At 34.6% G+C, this 17,809-nt stretch overlaps 1 protein-coding gene across 3 annotated transcripts in view; it reads right to left on the bottom strand.

Annotated features, from left to right (window-relative positions):
- LOC136042363 (syntaxin-binding protein 2-like) overlaps positions 1-17,345 on the bottom strand; it is a 70,854-nt gene extending 53,509 nt beyond the window's left edge. For all 3 annotated transcript variants that reach the window (XR_010621278.1, XR_010621279.1, XM_065727331.1), the window contains exons 1-3: positions 17,208-17,345; positions 4,596-4,724; positions 2,975-3,133 (exon numbers count right to left, since the gene is read on the bottom strand). Coding sequence is in view for 1 of the 3 variants with exons in the window: in XM_065727331.1 (XP_065583403.1) it covers positions 2,975-3,133; positions 4,596-4,724; positions 17,208-17,235 (316 nt within the window). In the remaining 2 variants the exon portion in view is untranslated. The remainder of the gene's footprint in view (positions 1-2,974; positions 3,134-4,595; positions 4,725-17,207) is intronic.
- Positions 17,346-17,809: the final 464 nt, after the last annotated feature.

The raw sequence follows: 17,809 nt of genomic DNA, 5'->3' as shown, positions 1-17,809 counted from the left end.
GCGTATTCATTTTTAACATGTGTGTATTTTGAGCGTGTACTTCAGCAATAGCGATTATGTCTGATCTATATATTTTAGAAAAGGAGTCTAATTCATTAAGTTTTTCAAAATTAAGACTTTCAGCGTTGCTTAACAAAAGTGTGGGAAATTTAAAACGACCTGCAAAGGTACCATTTTTACACTTAACTTTATTTAAATTACAAATGGGTACAGGGGGTGTGGTGGGATTCTTAGCGGGGGCCAGATTAATGTAGTCAGAACAAGGGACCAAGGGAGCACATTTGACTTTATTGGATGACTATTAGGGTCAACATCGATAGATGAATTATCTTGTTTCCGAAACAACCCTCTTGTTTTCCAAAATTCAGGAGTGACATGAGCGAAAACACATTCTCTGTTGCTACAAGTTAAGACACTACACAAATCTACGTGGTCAAAACTGCAATCATTTTTGTTGCAACATTTTGATCGGAAATTTAAGCATATACGCAAAAACTGACACTTTTTCTTCAGTCTGCAAAACCCTCGTTCAAAGAACCGGCAAAGCATGTTGTATTTACGAGTTCTTACGTCACTTTTCTCTACGAGCGTCGGAGGGGGGGGGGGGGCATTTGCACTAGTTGATGACGTATCACCAGGATTCATTTCGTCTGACAAGATCGCACAGTCGTGGGCTAGGCTTGGGCTAGATGTTATGTTTTGCAATTTATTATCAATGGGTGCATTTCGGTTAGCAACAGCGATATCTTTGTCCGTTTACGTTGACTGGGTAACTTGGTCACGGGGATTTGCGAAGGGTCACAAGGGCGGGTTTCGATAGCCACCGAAAGTTCTTTTTTCAGCTGGGCTATAAGAAAGTCTTTAACCTCAAAATGGCCTGTCAACACTTTAATTTGATTGTTCTTTTCCTCCATTTCTGACAGAAACATTGAGTGCCTTGTCCAGATTTCTAAATTTTCTGCTTGACATGCCAATAAACTTGCATCCAGGGTCTTAATTTTCTCACTTAGACGGATTGTTTCGGATTCATAGTTGGGAATGTCTACACTTTCCGCAGACGGCTTAGTCCCTTTCGGTATATCAGAGTTAGTTTTAGGTCCCGTAATAATTTGTGATGAAGAGGTGCCGATTCCGCTTCCTCTTGCAGGTCTCTTCGCACTAGGCTTTTGTGGGGGTTGAGATGCTTGCGACTTCGGAGTCACGGGTATTTTTTTTGCAAGACATTCCATGCATAACCATTCGCCGGAATGGTCCTTTAGTCCGATTTGGGCGCATTTATTAACGCCCGCGTGGTACCAACGGCCGCATCCTGACACGCATTGGACAGAATTTGTGGTTACCAGCAGTCGGGCACTCGGGACAATAGTTTTTTGGTTTCGACATATCACAATAGTTGCTTTGGGACTCGAGTCAGGCAGTTGCAACACTAGACAGGGAGAGTCAAGCAGTGGCAACACTGGAGGAAAGGAAGAATTATTCAATTTTAGTTTAAGTAAGGCACATAAGCAATCTTGAATGCAATTAAATAACACCTCAGTCACTTAGATGTTTTCGCAATTAATAATTAGTTGTCTAATAATTCAAGTTCTGATTATAGAAATATTTTCAGTAGAAGTCCATAGGGAATCACGATTGAGTCTTACTGTATAATGAGATTATATCCAGATTGTAGTTCAATTAAGAGAAGTCCATAGAAAATCACGATTGAGTCTAACTGTATAATAAGATTATATCCAGATTGTATCAATAAAGGTGTTTACTGTATGAACTCTCAAACAAGACTGTAAACAAGACTTGTAAAGGCGTCGAGGGCTAGACATGTCGTCAAAGCATGAATCATGGCTTTATTTTCACTCTGTTCTTTTCTTTCTGCACGTTGACAGCCAGTGACCTTCAACTAGCTGCCAAAAGTGTGGATTTTTGCTGCTCCTTTTTATTGAGCTTTGATTTCTCTTATTAGAAAAGTCTGCAACTGGCTCACTTGACTCCTCAATTTTAAATTTGAGTTTTTTTGTTGCTAGGTTTTTTACTTATTGAATCAGTGAATGAACTACTTTATTACCTTTTATCTATTTTAAACCCAATCCGAAGTTTGTCTTTCTATTTTCCCTATTTTTTCCACCATTCCCATACGTTTCAAAATAACCTTGTATTTCTTCAAACGCACCAGAATTGACTGAACACTGATCGCCAGAAGTTCAACTCTACCTGCACTGCGTTAATCCTGTTATGGGAACTGTCTGATCCAATCAGGAGTTTTTTGACAGCACTTAATTGTTTTGAATGTCTTTTGCTTTCAAATCGTTGCTTTGAAAATCGGTTCAGATTATTTTCTGGACTTCCTTTGGTGTGTACCAGCCAAAGGAAACAAATGGTTAAAAACGATAAAATGGATAGGCCGGTTTTTGATAACGATTTCTGGGAGAGGAATGGCGGGGGGACATTTTATAGGCAAGGGAAAGGGCTAAGAAGCCTTCAGAATGGCTTTTTTCTAAAAAGGTAGCATGGACTTGATATCAGAAATATATATCATGAAAAGAGAAATCACCAATGCTACAGCACAAACACACAAAAAAAAAAAAAAAAAAAAAAAAAAAAAAAAAAAAAAAAAAAAAAAAAAAAAAAAAAAAAGAGACAGAAGGAGAAAAGGAAGACTGTTTTCCTAAATTAGTGATTAATATAGACCAGCACTTGAATGAGGACTTAACCCTACTCATCCATACAATCACATAGGTATATCTGATTCCATAGAAAATTTAACCCAGACTGTTTTATATTAAATTTTCTATAAATTGTCTTACAGACAAGTATGAAGGGGAGGTGGTTAACCCTTTAGTTAAGAAGCTGATTCACCAAGGGCGGTTAGCCAAAAGGTAAACTAAATGCCGTAAGTAAAAATATGCTTAAAAATATACAGTAAATATATATTTTTTTTCAAAGAGAAGCATTCAGATCAAATGAGCAAGCTAAATACCTCTGGTAAAAAATACATGAGCAGCCTTGTATTTTTTTCTCCATGGATATGTAATGTCAGATATGAGAGATTCTACAGAATCATTTGTAGGACTCAAAAGATAAACAGCTTCCAAAGAAGGATGTGGCTCCCTACTTCTGTCTAATAAATCTTCAATAGCTGAAAATGAAAGTTAGATCTTTTCAATATTTTGACAAAGCACTCTTAAACAATAGAAAAAAACACAACAAATTAATTGAACACTAATTTAGGCTAACTCATTTAATAATAGTTCAAATCAACAAAAAAAATAGTATAATTCTAGAGAAGGCTCTTTAGAGAAGAACATATGTTAAGGAAACAATTCATACTTCATAATATGAAGAATAATTGTAACTAGCGCATTTTGCATGGAGCACCACTATACTTTACCCTCCACTCCAACCCCTAATGTGCAAACATATAGCCCAAATTATATAGTTCTCCTCTCATCTTTTAATGTGTCTCTCTTGTTTTAACCTGTGTACCTATAAATTGAACCAACTGCGACGAAACAAGAGATAGAAAAACAAGCGACGGACGGCAGACTGAATAGGAAATATATAATTTGGGCTATTGAACATTATCGGGGGGGGGGGTAAAGTATAGCGGTGATGCATGTAAAATGTGTTAGGTACAATTTCTGAATATTATGAAGTATGAACTGTTTGCTTAATATGTTTTCTTCTTTACAAATCCTTCTCTAGGTTTATATCCAAAAATTTTCTCACTTCTACCAAAAAGAAAAAATGGTGTTTTTTATACTATACAAATAGGTGTTTTTATACAAAATTAATAGTACTAAAATTGCACTTACAAGATAATAATCAGGAAAAATTGCGTTAAAAGGGAGGGAAGGACAGTTTTACAATTTCTAGAAGGTGTTTTCAGAAGAAAAACCCATAGCCTCCCCAAAAATTGTTCAAAAGTGAGTGAATTTAATATCAATCAATTCAGTATTTTTTACAGTTTTCTTACAGTATCAATTGAAATTGCCATGTTTTTGAGATGCATTCTAATGTGCCTTTTATTTTGACACTGTTTTGTCTCTGTTTGACTGCATTATGCCTGGTCTGAATTGCTGTGGTAAGGGTCATAAGGACTCTACACTTTAGTGAACTTATACACAAATTCTAGACAGTGGATTTCTACCAAGTGTTACTTTATTTATAAGATACTTAGAAACTACCATGCCTTCCTATTCTTTATTAAGCTCCTTGTAAAATATATAAGCCGATTAAAGAGACCACATCCCCTCTCATTCCCAAAATATAACTGCGTAATCAAGAGAAAATGTAGGACCATGTATAATCCTTTGTAAGTATAATCTCAGTTAATGTGTTCACTGGTTTATTTTAACTGATCGAAATTGATTTATTTATTGACATTTGAAATCAACTCATGGTATGTATACAAGTTTTCATCGCAATTCGGCTTTAGGAACAAGAAATCAGCTCAAATATCAGAACCATCTAAGTTTAATTCCACCTTTAAAATTAATACGCAATATTCCACATTTATCAACGACTTTCAGCCAAAATGGTGATTTTTTCTATTAGATACGAACAAAGCTAATAAAATTGAGAGACAAAAATGAACTTACTTATTTTTTCTGCATTAATTTCATAGATTGTAAAGCAAGAGGAAACCATTTTCAATGAAAGTCGATCAACAACAAGATTTCTCCAATGTGTGCCAATCTCATTACTTCTGAGAACTTCGTTCATGATTTCTTGTAAAAAGAAAGAAATAAGCATCAAAATATGCAACTGGCAAAAGTAAACAAATTTGAAAATTATTGCCAAGGACACAAAACGTAACGCAAATAGAATTGGATAACTTTTGGAAAACTTAAAAAACCTAAAAGATAAAACAAAATTAAATCCTAAAGAGAACATAGAACAGATTGTCAAATTTTAGGGACAAAATCAAAGGGTACACATCATGAAGAGAAAATCCTACCTATATCCCTTCTTTGCTTATCCGAACTTGTTAGAGAAGGAGCAATTTCCTAATAAATGTATTAAGTAGTAGTATCTTCTTCAAAATGAAAATGACTTGGTCTTAAACAGATTCAAGGACAAAGGAGGATGCATACAGAAGGGGCCTAGGTCTCAAAATAAGATTTCTGAGTGTCTTCCCCAGGCTGCCAGAAAAGGAATTCTTTTATTACTTAACGTTGACTTTTCACCTGTTTTAATTCCTCTTTTAAGCAGCATATTCTTTGTAGCATTTTTCTTCAACCCTCTTGTACCCTGAACTCCCAAAACTCTTCAATTTGATAACATTTTTAGCTAGGACACTCTAATTATCTGAATAGTTTAAGTTCAGGAGAAATTACTTTTTCATTTGATGCCACTTCTTGTATGCAAAATGCACAAAAATAATACCAATGTAAAGTGTAGACACTAGAAACACAGAGAATTTTCAACTTCAATTTAGATAGTGTAATTATATAATTGCCCAAAAGTGGACATCACCAGTGGACCAGCTAACAGCATCCCCCTCCCTACAAAACAAAACAATTGGGAAGTTCAAAGTTTCTGAAAGAGACCTGGCATTCTGGAGGTAGGTAGAATACCAATACAATAGTTCTGGTGAAAAGGTAGAATACAATTAACAGATTTGGTACCTAATTTCCCATAAACAGGGGAACCAAGTCTGCATACCTCCAATAAAATTGTTTTTTTCATCAGTGGGCACATTGCCAATTTATGAAAATGTAAATGAGGATAGGGGTAGGGGAAAGGATTTTTTCAAATTGTTTAATAGATACAAAACAAAAGGTTTTTTAATCTAGAGAAGGGGGGCATTTTTCTTTATTGAAAAGACCAAAAGAAGCGTTTTCAAATCTTGAAGGATAACCCTCCTCCTTTCTTAAATTAACATCCAGGGCAGTCGGGTACTGCAAGCTAAAGTAAGGTGCTAAATTTATCAATTATGTGTTTACCAGATCAAACAGGAACATTAAACGTTAGCATGAAAGTTAAATTTGTTAGTGTAGTAGGTGAAAATTGTGCATATTGAAGATTAAAGGCTGGAGTACTGATGGGCATATAAATATATTTTCCATTTCTATTCTTTGGCCTGTTACATGGATTCTATTGGCAATAGTTTTGTGCATGGTCTCTTAAAAACCGAACATTATACCATAATGAAAAGATTCTTAGTTCATTTATTCAAGAAAATTCTACCAATCCAATTTCCAAAGTTGACTCCAGTTGAAATGTGTCCCCAACCCGCCTGTCCTTAAAAGCTGGGTATAGCTCTAGGATACATAAAAAAAAAAAAATCCTGAATTAGTTGTTGTTGTTTTTTCTTTGTTTTTTTCATTAGCTTTATGAGCTAATAGTAGATGATAAATTAGCACAAAACCAAGAAACTGTGAAAGTGAGAAAATTTTGCGTTAGGATGGGGAATGGATGAAGCTAACTGGAGTAAACTCAGAGAACAAATTGACACAGTTTTTCTGAACTTTATGAAGCAAATATCTCAGTATTATAGTGTTTAGTTCAAAATAAGTCATGGACAAAACAGTTACCATTTGAATAAATATTATTATTTACTGAAATGAGTCTTATTTGAGAGTTTGTTGGTTAAAAACCTTATTTTTTCATATATAAGAAAGCCTTATTTGAGTGTCCGTAAGGTAAACACCTTATTTTTGAATATAACCTATTAATACAGTAAGGTTATGTGATTTTCCTATGGGCATTTATTGAAAATTCGTTCATAATCAGTTTTAATTCATTTGCTGGCTAACCACATTCTGCAGATGAAGGATGACAGATTGCCAAAGATTTTCCTTTTCAGGCAACAGTCTAGGACTAAATGGAAAGCAATTCGTCTGCGGTTGGGGTGGGAGGATGTCATAAAGAAAGATTTAAAGGAAATGGGAACTTCCTGGGAGGGTGTTAAGAGGGTTAAGAGGATAGTCAAAATGGCATAGATGCAATATCTTAGGGCAAGAATAGAAAATTAAGTAAAAACCATCAGGGAAAGTTGATGAATTTTTAGAGATATTACTACTACTATTACTGATGCTAGTACTCCTATGAAACTAAATAAAGACAGTCTAGGAGCATCCAGATTGTCAAAAGGCCACAGATGCAGAACATCAGGAAGGAAATAGAGTATTCGGGTATAGGAAATAGGGTATATGCAGGACATCAGGAGGAAATAGGGTATTAGCTAGAAACTTTAAGGAAAATTTTTTATTGCTAGAAAATTAAATCAAAAGCAGTTTGTTCGTGCTGGTTGTCAAATGGAGATATCAGCAATATCCCTGAAACAGTTGAATGAATGAAATGAAACCAAATGAATGAAACCATTCATTTCTGAAGAATGGACACAGCCCATTGTTGTTCCTCTCCAGCTATAGGTCTGGCTTGGGTTAAATACCCAGCAGTAAGACACCTAATCATGACTTCAACAGTTAAATCATCACAAAATGTCTATTATACCACCAACAGAGCCAAGTATTTCACCCATTTTTTTTTCCAAAGTTATCTTTTCTAAGTATGTCATGAGTTTGAATGCTTTAACCACACACAATATTAGTAATTTTAAATGCGTTATTCAACAGTGGAGCCTAATCATGGATGCACACTTTAACATCGAGCCTAAACTTGGAAAATGTCTAATATCAGACACAAGATCCTAAAGTTAGAAATAAATTTTAAAGAACAAGTTTTTTCAACTGAAAGCAAGGAGCAACATTAAAACTTGAAACGAACAGAAATCAATACGTGTATGAGGGGTTCACCCTGTCGTCAATATATTACTTGTTTTAAATAAAAATTATAAATAAATATAAAAAACAACTTTTTTAAATTTAATTTCAGATCGTTTTTAAATAAAGCTGGGAAATCCAGTGCCCCCTTTATGGAAAGTCCCATCCCCCATGGAAAGATCTTCCCATGTAAACCCCACACTTCAAACCCTATCAGAAGAAAGCCCCCCTGAAAATGTCTGTTTACTTTGCAATAACATAAACTACTCACCACAGCACTAAGTTGCCTCAGGCCAACACAGCTACGCATGCTCCCCCTCTTAAACAATCAATTCAAAGCCTCCCTTTATACACCCTCCCAGCAAGTTTCCATTTCCATTAAATCTTTATTTATGATACCCTCCCACCCCAAACAAGGATGACCTACTTTCTGTTTAGGCCTAGAAGATTGGTCAATAAGGAAAATCTTCAGCCATCTGTCATCCTTCATCCTTAGAGCATATCCAAGGCATCTCAACCTTTTTTTTATTATAGCCCTAGAAAGTGGGATTGAACCATATTTTTCGTAGAGCCTAGTGTTTGAAATACGGTCAGTCAGCCAGGTACCCAGTACAATCTGTAGTTGATTTCTCTTGAAAAGTTTTAGTAAATTTTCATCTGCTTTTCAGAGCACCTATGGTTCAGAGCCATTTTTTACCATTGTCATCACTGTAGCTGCCAATATTGTGATCCTGGTTTGCAGACGTATCTTCCTATTCTTTCACAGTTTTTTTTTTTTTTTTTTTGCTTAATATGAAAGAACACCCTGAGCCTTTGCTATTCTATTTTTAACACCTTCACTGCTCCCACCATTTTTACTAATAATAATACCAAGGTAAGTGAAGTTGCCCACCTGATCAATCTTTTCGTTACCTAACGTCACCATTTCATCTTCACTTATTAATAACCCTAGTGACTTAGTCTTCTTAACATTAATTTTCAAACCTATTCTAGCACTCTGAACTCGCAAAACCTCTAAAAGTTAATTCATTTTGCTCAAACTTTTATTCGATATGCTTAAATCTTCAGCATAATCTAAGTTCAGTAGAGTTTTTCCTTCCCAGTTGATTCTGTGGTCTCTGGTTGCCATTCCTCTGCTCCTCAAGACAAATATCAAGATAATCTATATAAAGGGAGATAGAACACAACCCTGCTTAACTCCTGAAAAACAGCTGCTACCCTCATTTCCTACCTTAACCACAGCAGTAATATTCTTGTACCTAGCACTAGTTACTTTAATGTATTTGTCTGGTATACCACATAAGGATGAGACCTTTGCTAAAGCTCTTCTATCAACAGAATCAAACACTAGCTCATAATCTATAAAACTGAGGACCAAAGGTGTTTGACAACTAATGCACTTCTCAATTATTAATCTAAGAGTAAAAATTTAGTCCACACATCCTCTACCTTTTCTAAAACCACACTATTCTTCTCTTAAAACTTTGTCTATAGCATCTCTCAGTCTAAAAAGTATCATATTACTAAGTAATTTGCTACCTACAGACACTAGACTAATGCCTCAATAATTACAACACTTGCCCTTATCACCTTCCTTATACAGTGGTTTAATGTCAGAGCCACCATATTTAAGAAACTCATTTACCACCCTATCAGCACCTGGAGCCTCATTATTTTTTAATCCTTTTAGTACTGTTGTTAATTCTTCCTCATAAAACAAATCTTCCTTCACATCAAAGGTAATAGTGTAACAGTTTAAACAGAGTCTGTAGAATTAACAAGAGTTAGAGATAGCTTGGAGACATCAAATTCTGCTGGTTAATAAATATACAAAGCAAGATAAATAAATATAAGAAGAAGTGCTAAAAATAACCTGTACCTAAAACTTCAGATAAAGTGAACACAAAACAAGAGTTTAAAAAAGAGCAAAGGTTTTATTTTTAAAAGAAGTTTGGTTTTTGGTTTAAATAGTACTGTTTAAAATAAAATTAAAATAGTTTTATAACTTGTAATATAAGTATAATCTTGCATAGTCTTTGTACTGAAATAAGAATTTTAAGATATTTAAATAAACTGACTACTAACTAATATGTGAACAAATAAAACGTTCCAAGGTATTTTAAATTATTACAGCAAGACTCATGTCACGCTGTAGAAACCAGTAATTTTTCATTATGAGATTGAAACAGAACAATTTATTGTGCTCACATCTAAGCGAAGCTACCAATACTCGCCAAGCTCTCAACACCAACTAACTCTTCCAAAGCCCTTTTCATGCCTTGTATCCAATCCTTGTTTGCAATTGGTACTTGTTATTTAACATGAATCAATTCATACAAACAAAAACATTTCCAAAGCTATACCAAGAAGAGATTTAATACATGGTAAACAAACCATACATCTAATAAAAAGAATTCTTACATCAGAAATTTTTTGATTTTCCTCTATACCTTTACCTGCAACTGTATCTTGGTTAAGCATATTCTCAGAATGTTCTGTCTATCTTGCTTTAACTCTTTTCTTATCACTAATTGTGGCCCCATTCCTATCTTTAACTGGGACAAGTCTAGATTGACTAATCCCTCTAAGTTCATTAACATGCCAGTATAAGATTTTACTATTATGACATCTAGCTGATATTCCAGATCCTGAGCAATAATCAATGGCCTCTGCTTCACACCTTCTTTTTTTGTATACTACTACTACTACTGCTACTAATAACTCACTGCAGCACCAAGCTGCCTGAGGCCAACACAGCTACGCACGCTCCTCCTCCAACCTAGTCTACTTAAAGCCTCCATCTACACTCTCCCAGGAAGTTCCCATTTCCTTTAAATCTTTATTTATGACATCCTCTCAACCCAGGCAAGGATGACCTGCTTTCTGTTTAGCCCCAGACGGTTGGCCAAAAAGGACAATCTTTGGTAATCTGTCATCCTTCATCCGTAGAAAATGGCCTAGCCATCTCAACCTTTCTTTCATTTTAGGCCCAGAAAGCGGGATTGAACCACACATTTCGTACAATTCCCTGTTTGAAATATGGTCAGTCAGCTGGGTACCCAGAACAATCTGTAGGCAATTTCTCTGGAAAACATCTAGTAAATTTTCATATGCTTTTTGGAGTGCCCATGCTTCAGAGCCATATTTGACCACTGTCATCACTGTAGCTTCCAATATTCAAATCTTGGTTTGTAGACTTATCTTTCTTTTCTTCCAAAAAATTTTTAACTGTGAAAAAACACCCTGAGCCTTAGCTATTCTACTTTAAACATCTTCACTGCTCCCACCATCTTTACTAATAATACTACCAAGGTAACTGAAGCTCCCAGCCTGATCAATCTTTTCGTTACCTTATGTCACCTGTTCATCTTCACTTATTCCTAGCCTTAGTGACTTAGTCTTCTTAATATTAATTTTCAAGCAAATTTTAGCACCCTGAACTCGCAAAACCTCTAAAAATTCATTCATTTTGCTCATACTTTCATCGAATATGCTTAATTCATCAGCATAATCTAAGTCCAGGAGCGTTCTTCCTCCCCATTTGATTCCATGGTCTCCAGTTGCCTTTCCTGTGCTCCTTAAGACAAAGTCCATCAAAAAGATCCATATAAAGGGGGAAAGAACAAAACCTTGCTTAATTCCTGATTTAATACAAAACCAGTTGCTAACCTCATTTCCTACCTTAACTGCAGCAGTATTATTCTTGTACATAGCACAAATCACTTTAATGTATTTTTCTGGTATACCATATAACGATAAAACCTTTGTTAATGCTCTTCTATCAACAGAATCGAAAGCTTGCTCATAATCGATAAAACTGAGGACCAAAGGTGTTTGACAACAAAGGAACTTCTCAATTATTAACCTAAGAGTGAAAACATGGTTGACACATCCTCTACCTTTTCTAAAACCGCATTGTTCTTCCCTTAAAACTTTGTCTACAGCAATCTCTCAGTCTAAAAAGTATCATATTACTCAGTAATATGCTACCTACAGGGACCAGACTAATACCTCAATAATTACAACACTCACTCTTGTCACCTTTCTTATACAGTGGTTTCATTAAGGTTTTCCTAAAATCATTGTGTACCTCCCCTTTTTTAAAAATCATGTTCATAATCTTCAGTAGCTTATTCCTAACCTCAGAGCCACCATATTTAAGAAACTCATTAATCATGCTATCAGCACCTGGGGCTTTATTATTTTTTAATCCTTTTAGTACTGTCGCTAATTCTTCCTCCCTAAACAAATCTTCCTTCACATCCAAAGTATCACAAACATTTTCATTTTCATCTATATCTTTTCCTGCAACTGTATCTCGGTTTAGCCCATTCTCAAAATGTTCTACCCATATTTTTTTAACTTTTTCCTTATCACTAATTGTGGCCCCATTTCTATCTTTAACTGTGACTAGTCCAGATTGGCTACTCCCTTTCAATTTATTAACATGCCAGTATAACATTGCACAATTATACTATCTAGCCGCATCTTCCAGATCCTCAGCAATTTTATCCATGACCTCCACTTCACATCTCCTTAGTTCATATTTTAATGCTTTCTCCACTTTCTTTACATACCTTTTGTTTTCATATGACCTATCACTCAGATAATTCTTATACAAACCCCTTCTACTCTCTATTAAACCTAGGGCTTTTTCACTAATATTCCTAGTTGCAGTCTTAGCACTCTTCCCTAGGATACCATCAGCAACTTCACAAATTGTTTTTTTGAAATTATTCTATCCATCTTCCACATTGTCAAATTTTAAACTCTCAAGTTTAGTGTTCAACTGTTCCTGGAATTTTTTTTTTCAAATTTTCATCCTGAAGTCTACCAACATCATAACTTTCTGGGAGGGAGTTATACTTCTGAAATTTCAGCTTTAAATTAATCTTAGACACTACTAGATGGTGATCTTTACTTTCAACATCAATAACAGCACTCCTATACACCCTAGTATCTTGTATTGATCCTGCTAGTCTTCTGTTTACAATAATATAATTAATAAGGTTTGCTCTTTTACCATTGCGTGAATACCATGTCAACTTAAGGGCTATTTTGTAACCAAACACTGTATTGGTTATAACTAGGTTGTTATACCTACGAAATTGCAAAAGCCTATAGCCATTACTGTTTTCTTTTCCTACACCAAATTTACCTAGGCTAGGATACCATCTATCCCTATTTCTAACAACCTGGGCATTAAAATCTCCTAGCAAAAACAACATATTTCTACCTGGTACCCTGTCTATTTGCTCCTGTAACTGTAAGTAAAATTCATCTGAGTCACTAGTATCTCCATCAGTTGGTTCAATGGGGGCATATACTACTATAACTGATACCCTGAAGTTTTTAGTCATAAAATGAGCAATTAGTATTCTATTATTAATACCTTCCCAGCCCAAACAAGACTTAGCAGCTTCCTTATTCATCATGAGCCCTACTCCCTGTCTATGTACCCCATCCTTCCTGCCTGAGTAAACAAATTCTATGTCACCTAATTTCATGCTTCCTACCCCTGGGATATGAGTTTCTGAAACTCCTAATAAATCCAGTTCAAACCATCTGAATTTGTCAGTCAAAATGTCGATGGAATAGTCATTGTTTAACATCATAACATTCCAAGTTCCAATTTTCATGGTCTTTAAATTTTTGAAATTATTTTGGCCTCAGGAAAAGCAGTGATCCCGGATACCAGTGCAGGATGGGGACCAACATATCTTCTCAAGTCTACACCGAAGCGCTTAATCCGGCTTAGAACCGGACAGCAAGAAGTCCCTGGGACCTCCAGTAAGTTGGAGGCTTTGTACAATCCTGGGCCCATCTTGGTCACAACATGGTTTTCAGAACTTGGCGTTGCTCTTCTATCAACAAGAGTCAAAATCCTGCATAGACCATCCCAAGCCTATTACCTCCAACTCATTATATATTCATGCCTACAAATATTATGCTACTACAGGGAGGGATCCCATAGTTGTCCATAAATCTGGATCTTATGCCCTGTCAGTTGTCCTCCATTTTTTGGTCAATTAAAAAGGGCAATAGAAGTTTTAATTTCTGTTCAAATAAGCCCTCTCACAATATTCTACAAACATTGGGTTGATACCATCATCCCTGGGGAAAAATAAAAAATAAACATGCATATGTGATCTTTCTTCTGGCCAAAAATACAAAATTCTGCATTTCTGCAGATAAGGGGTTGAAACTTCTACAGTAAGGTTTTCTGTTTTTTATGAATCTGATGATTTGAATTTCATCAGATTCTATGACTTTTAGGGGGTGTTTTCCTCTTTTTTGAAAATAAGAAAATCTGATAAACATTATACATTTGAAATCAGTATAAAACTTAATTCTTTTGATGTAACTATTGGTACCAAAATTCCATTTATTAGAGTTTTGGTTACTATTGAGATAGGTCGCTCCTTACTTACACTTCATTACTGCAAACCGTTTGACAAAGTGTCAAAATCAAAGATAGGCTCAACCATGGATATATATATTCTAACAGCAAGAGTTTTAAAGCACCAACAATGTGTTTAAATTAGATGTGATAAATTAGAAAGTTTAACTTTTGTTTGAGCTAAACATTAAAAAAAAGTCTATCTAGGTTACAGTAAACCAATCCTAACAAGCTCAGCCCCAACTATCAGCTGATTTCAACTATCTAGGGCTATGTACATACAATATATCAAAGATTAGGAACCTAATATCCACCATTATTAAAGACAGATTTTAATCAAAACGTTCTTAGGTATTGTCAAGGTTCAATCAGTTTACTGGTTTCATTCTCCATAAGGATTTAAGCTAAAAAAGTCATAACATTAATTCCTTTTTTTATGCTCTTTTTAATTACTGTGGTTACTTTTCAGACAATTCACCTCACCTGTCTGATAGTCCTAAATATAACCCAGAATTTATATAGCAAAACACTATATTTAGCTGTATTTTAAATAAAAAAAGGGCTAAAAGAAAACACTAAAACAAAGAAATTATTACTTTATAGTATGCAGGATGTTTCTACAGGAATCATTATCATGTTTCTTTTAATTTTGACCATATTCACTTTTTAAATCATTTCAAATAATATTCCAATAAATTGTCCCAAAAGAGAGCAGATACCAGAATCCATAACCACTAATTCTCCAATAAAGTGATTGCCCATCAGATCTACCAACGTACTCAATCATAGATTGAAATAAACCAAATGTTTGTGGGCATTAAGCCATGACTAATTTTAGAAAGAGCCAAGACAGAGAGCCCAATTGAGTGAGAGGCAAATCTGGCATTAAACCCCCTTATTAGGATTGTATAAAAATAATGCTAGCTCATTTGTTAACAGATATGTCTATCTATTATCAATCATTGCATAATTCCTAGGGCAGAAGAACTAAGGTAAATAGTTATAGAACCTAAAGTTTTCCAAGTGTTTGGTCTAATGGCATTGGTAAATGGTGGGGAGTAAGTATGCATCTCTTACTTAACCAATATTTGTTGGTTGTCTTTTAGCAATGTACACCTACCTAGAGCCTTAGGTAGGTTGACCAAAAATACAACTGGATTTAGGAATACAAACTAGAATTTTTTGAGACAATACAGGTTACCTGTTATACAATACATCAAGAGATGAAAAACAAATATAAAAAAAATGTATGATTAAGCTATATTTGGAACCATTATTGAGGGCAAGTGCATTGTTAAAATAGCAGCCATGATATTTGGAAGGTTGAAAAATATGGAATCTAATGGTATGATATTGTTCTTTCTGTTTTAATATGTTTTTAAGTACCAGGAATGTATTACAATACCAGCTAGCTTTGCAATACCAGGAAGGTATGGCAAAGCTACTGTGTTAGCCCTCTTCTAATTTTTTTGTCTTAAAATTTGCCAACTTGACAGGTCTATTAGCTATTGGAAATTAGACAAAACAACATTACACCTTAAGTTTCAGTTTCCTTTTCTCTACTTTTAGTTCTGAGGCAATTCCTGCTAGTTGAGTAAAAGTTTAGGCCATATCAATGTTTTTTTTTTCTTTTGAACTTAGGAAATGTATTTGCAGATCTTTGAAACCTCATAAATTGGGATTGAGCAAAGTTGTGAAGCTCAAAATACTTTTTTTTTTTATTTCATTCAAGTAAAAGATCCATTTTGCATGGTTTAAAAAAAAGGATTTTTGAAGGTCATCAAAGGTCTCTAGATGAGGTAATTTACCTGTTTCTGGCATGCTACATTTACATTAGCAGTCAAGTCTATAGGGATATTAAGGTATTATGAAAATATTTGCCTAAATTTTGTGATGAAGAAACAATATAACAAATCAATTACATTTTAGTAAATGTAACAGTACATTCTAGTGTAAAAACCAGAATGCAATTGAGCAAAATTATGCAAATTCAAACAATTATATCTTGTTACTAAATAGAAATTGAGAAAAATTATATACATCAATGAATTACTAAAAATCTAAGCTATTCATCAGTATGGTTATTATCAAATTATTTTGGATCAAACACTTGAAAATGTTAGTTTATTGACTTACTTACAAATATTTCTTTATGGAAAAACCAATTATCTAATTTTAATGTACATTTCCTTTCAGTGTTTCAGCTTTATTCACATATTAACAGAAATCAGATTTATTTATTCTATAAATAATGAAAATTAAACAATTTTTTCTTTTTGCTTGATTGTCAAAACAGAGACCACATTTTAAATTTATGATGACAGGCAAAATGATTGTATTGATGAATAGGGCTAGCATAGAGGGCAACTGAATGAATTTATGATTGATAAAGGCAGGGATCTTGTTATTCACATAATGTATTGCTGTATTAAAATGGGGCAGTCCAAAACCCATCTTGATTTTTCTAGAATGCCAAAGAAAAGTTGTCTTTCCTAAAGAGGCCTTTTACTCTAGGCCAATGACATGCATGGAAGATTCATGCAAAGTACATAATTTATGCTACATATTTGACTATTGGATGGGTGTTAGTAAATTAAAATGAAATACTTTTGGGAATGATACAGCCTAAGTAAGTATTTTCAAATTTTCAAAGTTGTTTTCAGAATTTTTAGTATTTTTCTGATTAGTTCAATAACTACAGTGTCAAGTGCCAAAAAAAATGAACCAGGATGAGAAGGTAAAACAGGGAGCAACAGGTCCTCCATTGCACCAGACAAGAGTGCAAACACTTCTCAGTGTATTCTATCCCTCTCTGGAATAGCCTGTCCAAAGTCTCCATCCAGTCTCTAACCAGAGAAGCCTTCAAGAAGGAGTTCATCAAGACCGGCTCAATACTCAATGACTGAACTCTCCAACGGTTAAAAAAAAGCTCCCTAAAAGTTTTAAAAGATTTTGCTTCACCCTCCATGATGTAGCCTACCTAAGCTATTGAACTGGCCTTTGCAACCACATTTGTGGACATACGAGGATTTAACCTAGTTCATTTCTTTAGTAGCTTGCATAAAATTCTATAATAAGCTTACTTTGTCGAACAAGGCTTTTAACATTCATTTTCACAGGATTATTGCTAGCCTAATGTTTTCTATGCGTTCCAGGCGAAGGGATGTACTTCAGGCAGAGTTGCGACATTGTGAGGGTAAAAAACGCCCTGGGATTTTCAAAATAAGCCCGAACAAGCCCCAAAACATTTTATCGAAATAATCCACTTTTGAGACTTAACTTTATAGTGAGCGTGTCCGAAAGCTCATTCCACGGGGAATGCTAACTCATAAAAAAACTCAACATGCGCTCAAAAAATATAGAAGACGTTTTGTAAACCATAAACTGTGCAAAGATACAGGAATAATTGTCATTTAAGTGTTGGATAAGACCTCCAATGTTTTGGTTATCATAGTTAATGCGATAGATCAAAAGATATACACTGCCAAAACAACAAGAAAAATACATATAACGAAAAACATAGAGAAAAACTCAATATGCACTTAAAAATATATAAGAGACGTTTTGTAAACCATAAACTGTGCAAACATACAGGTATAATCGTCATTTAAGTGTTGGGTAAGACCTCTAATGTTTTGGTTATCATAGTTAACGCGATAGATCAAAAGATATACACCGCCAAAAC

This window comes from Artemia franciscana, unplaced genomic scaffold, assembly GCF_032884065.1.
Source record: "Artemia franciscana unplaced genomic scaffold, ASM3288406v1 Scaffold_1174, whole genome shotgun sequence".
Classification (NCBI taxonomy): Eukaryota; Metazoa; Arthropoda; class Branchiopoda; order Anostraca; family Artemiidae; genus Artemia; species Artemia franciscana.
The sequence above is the reverse complement of the archived record's forward strand: the minus strand, read 5'-3'. Positions and strand labels throughout refer to the sequence as shown.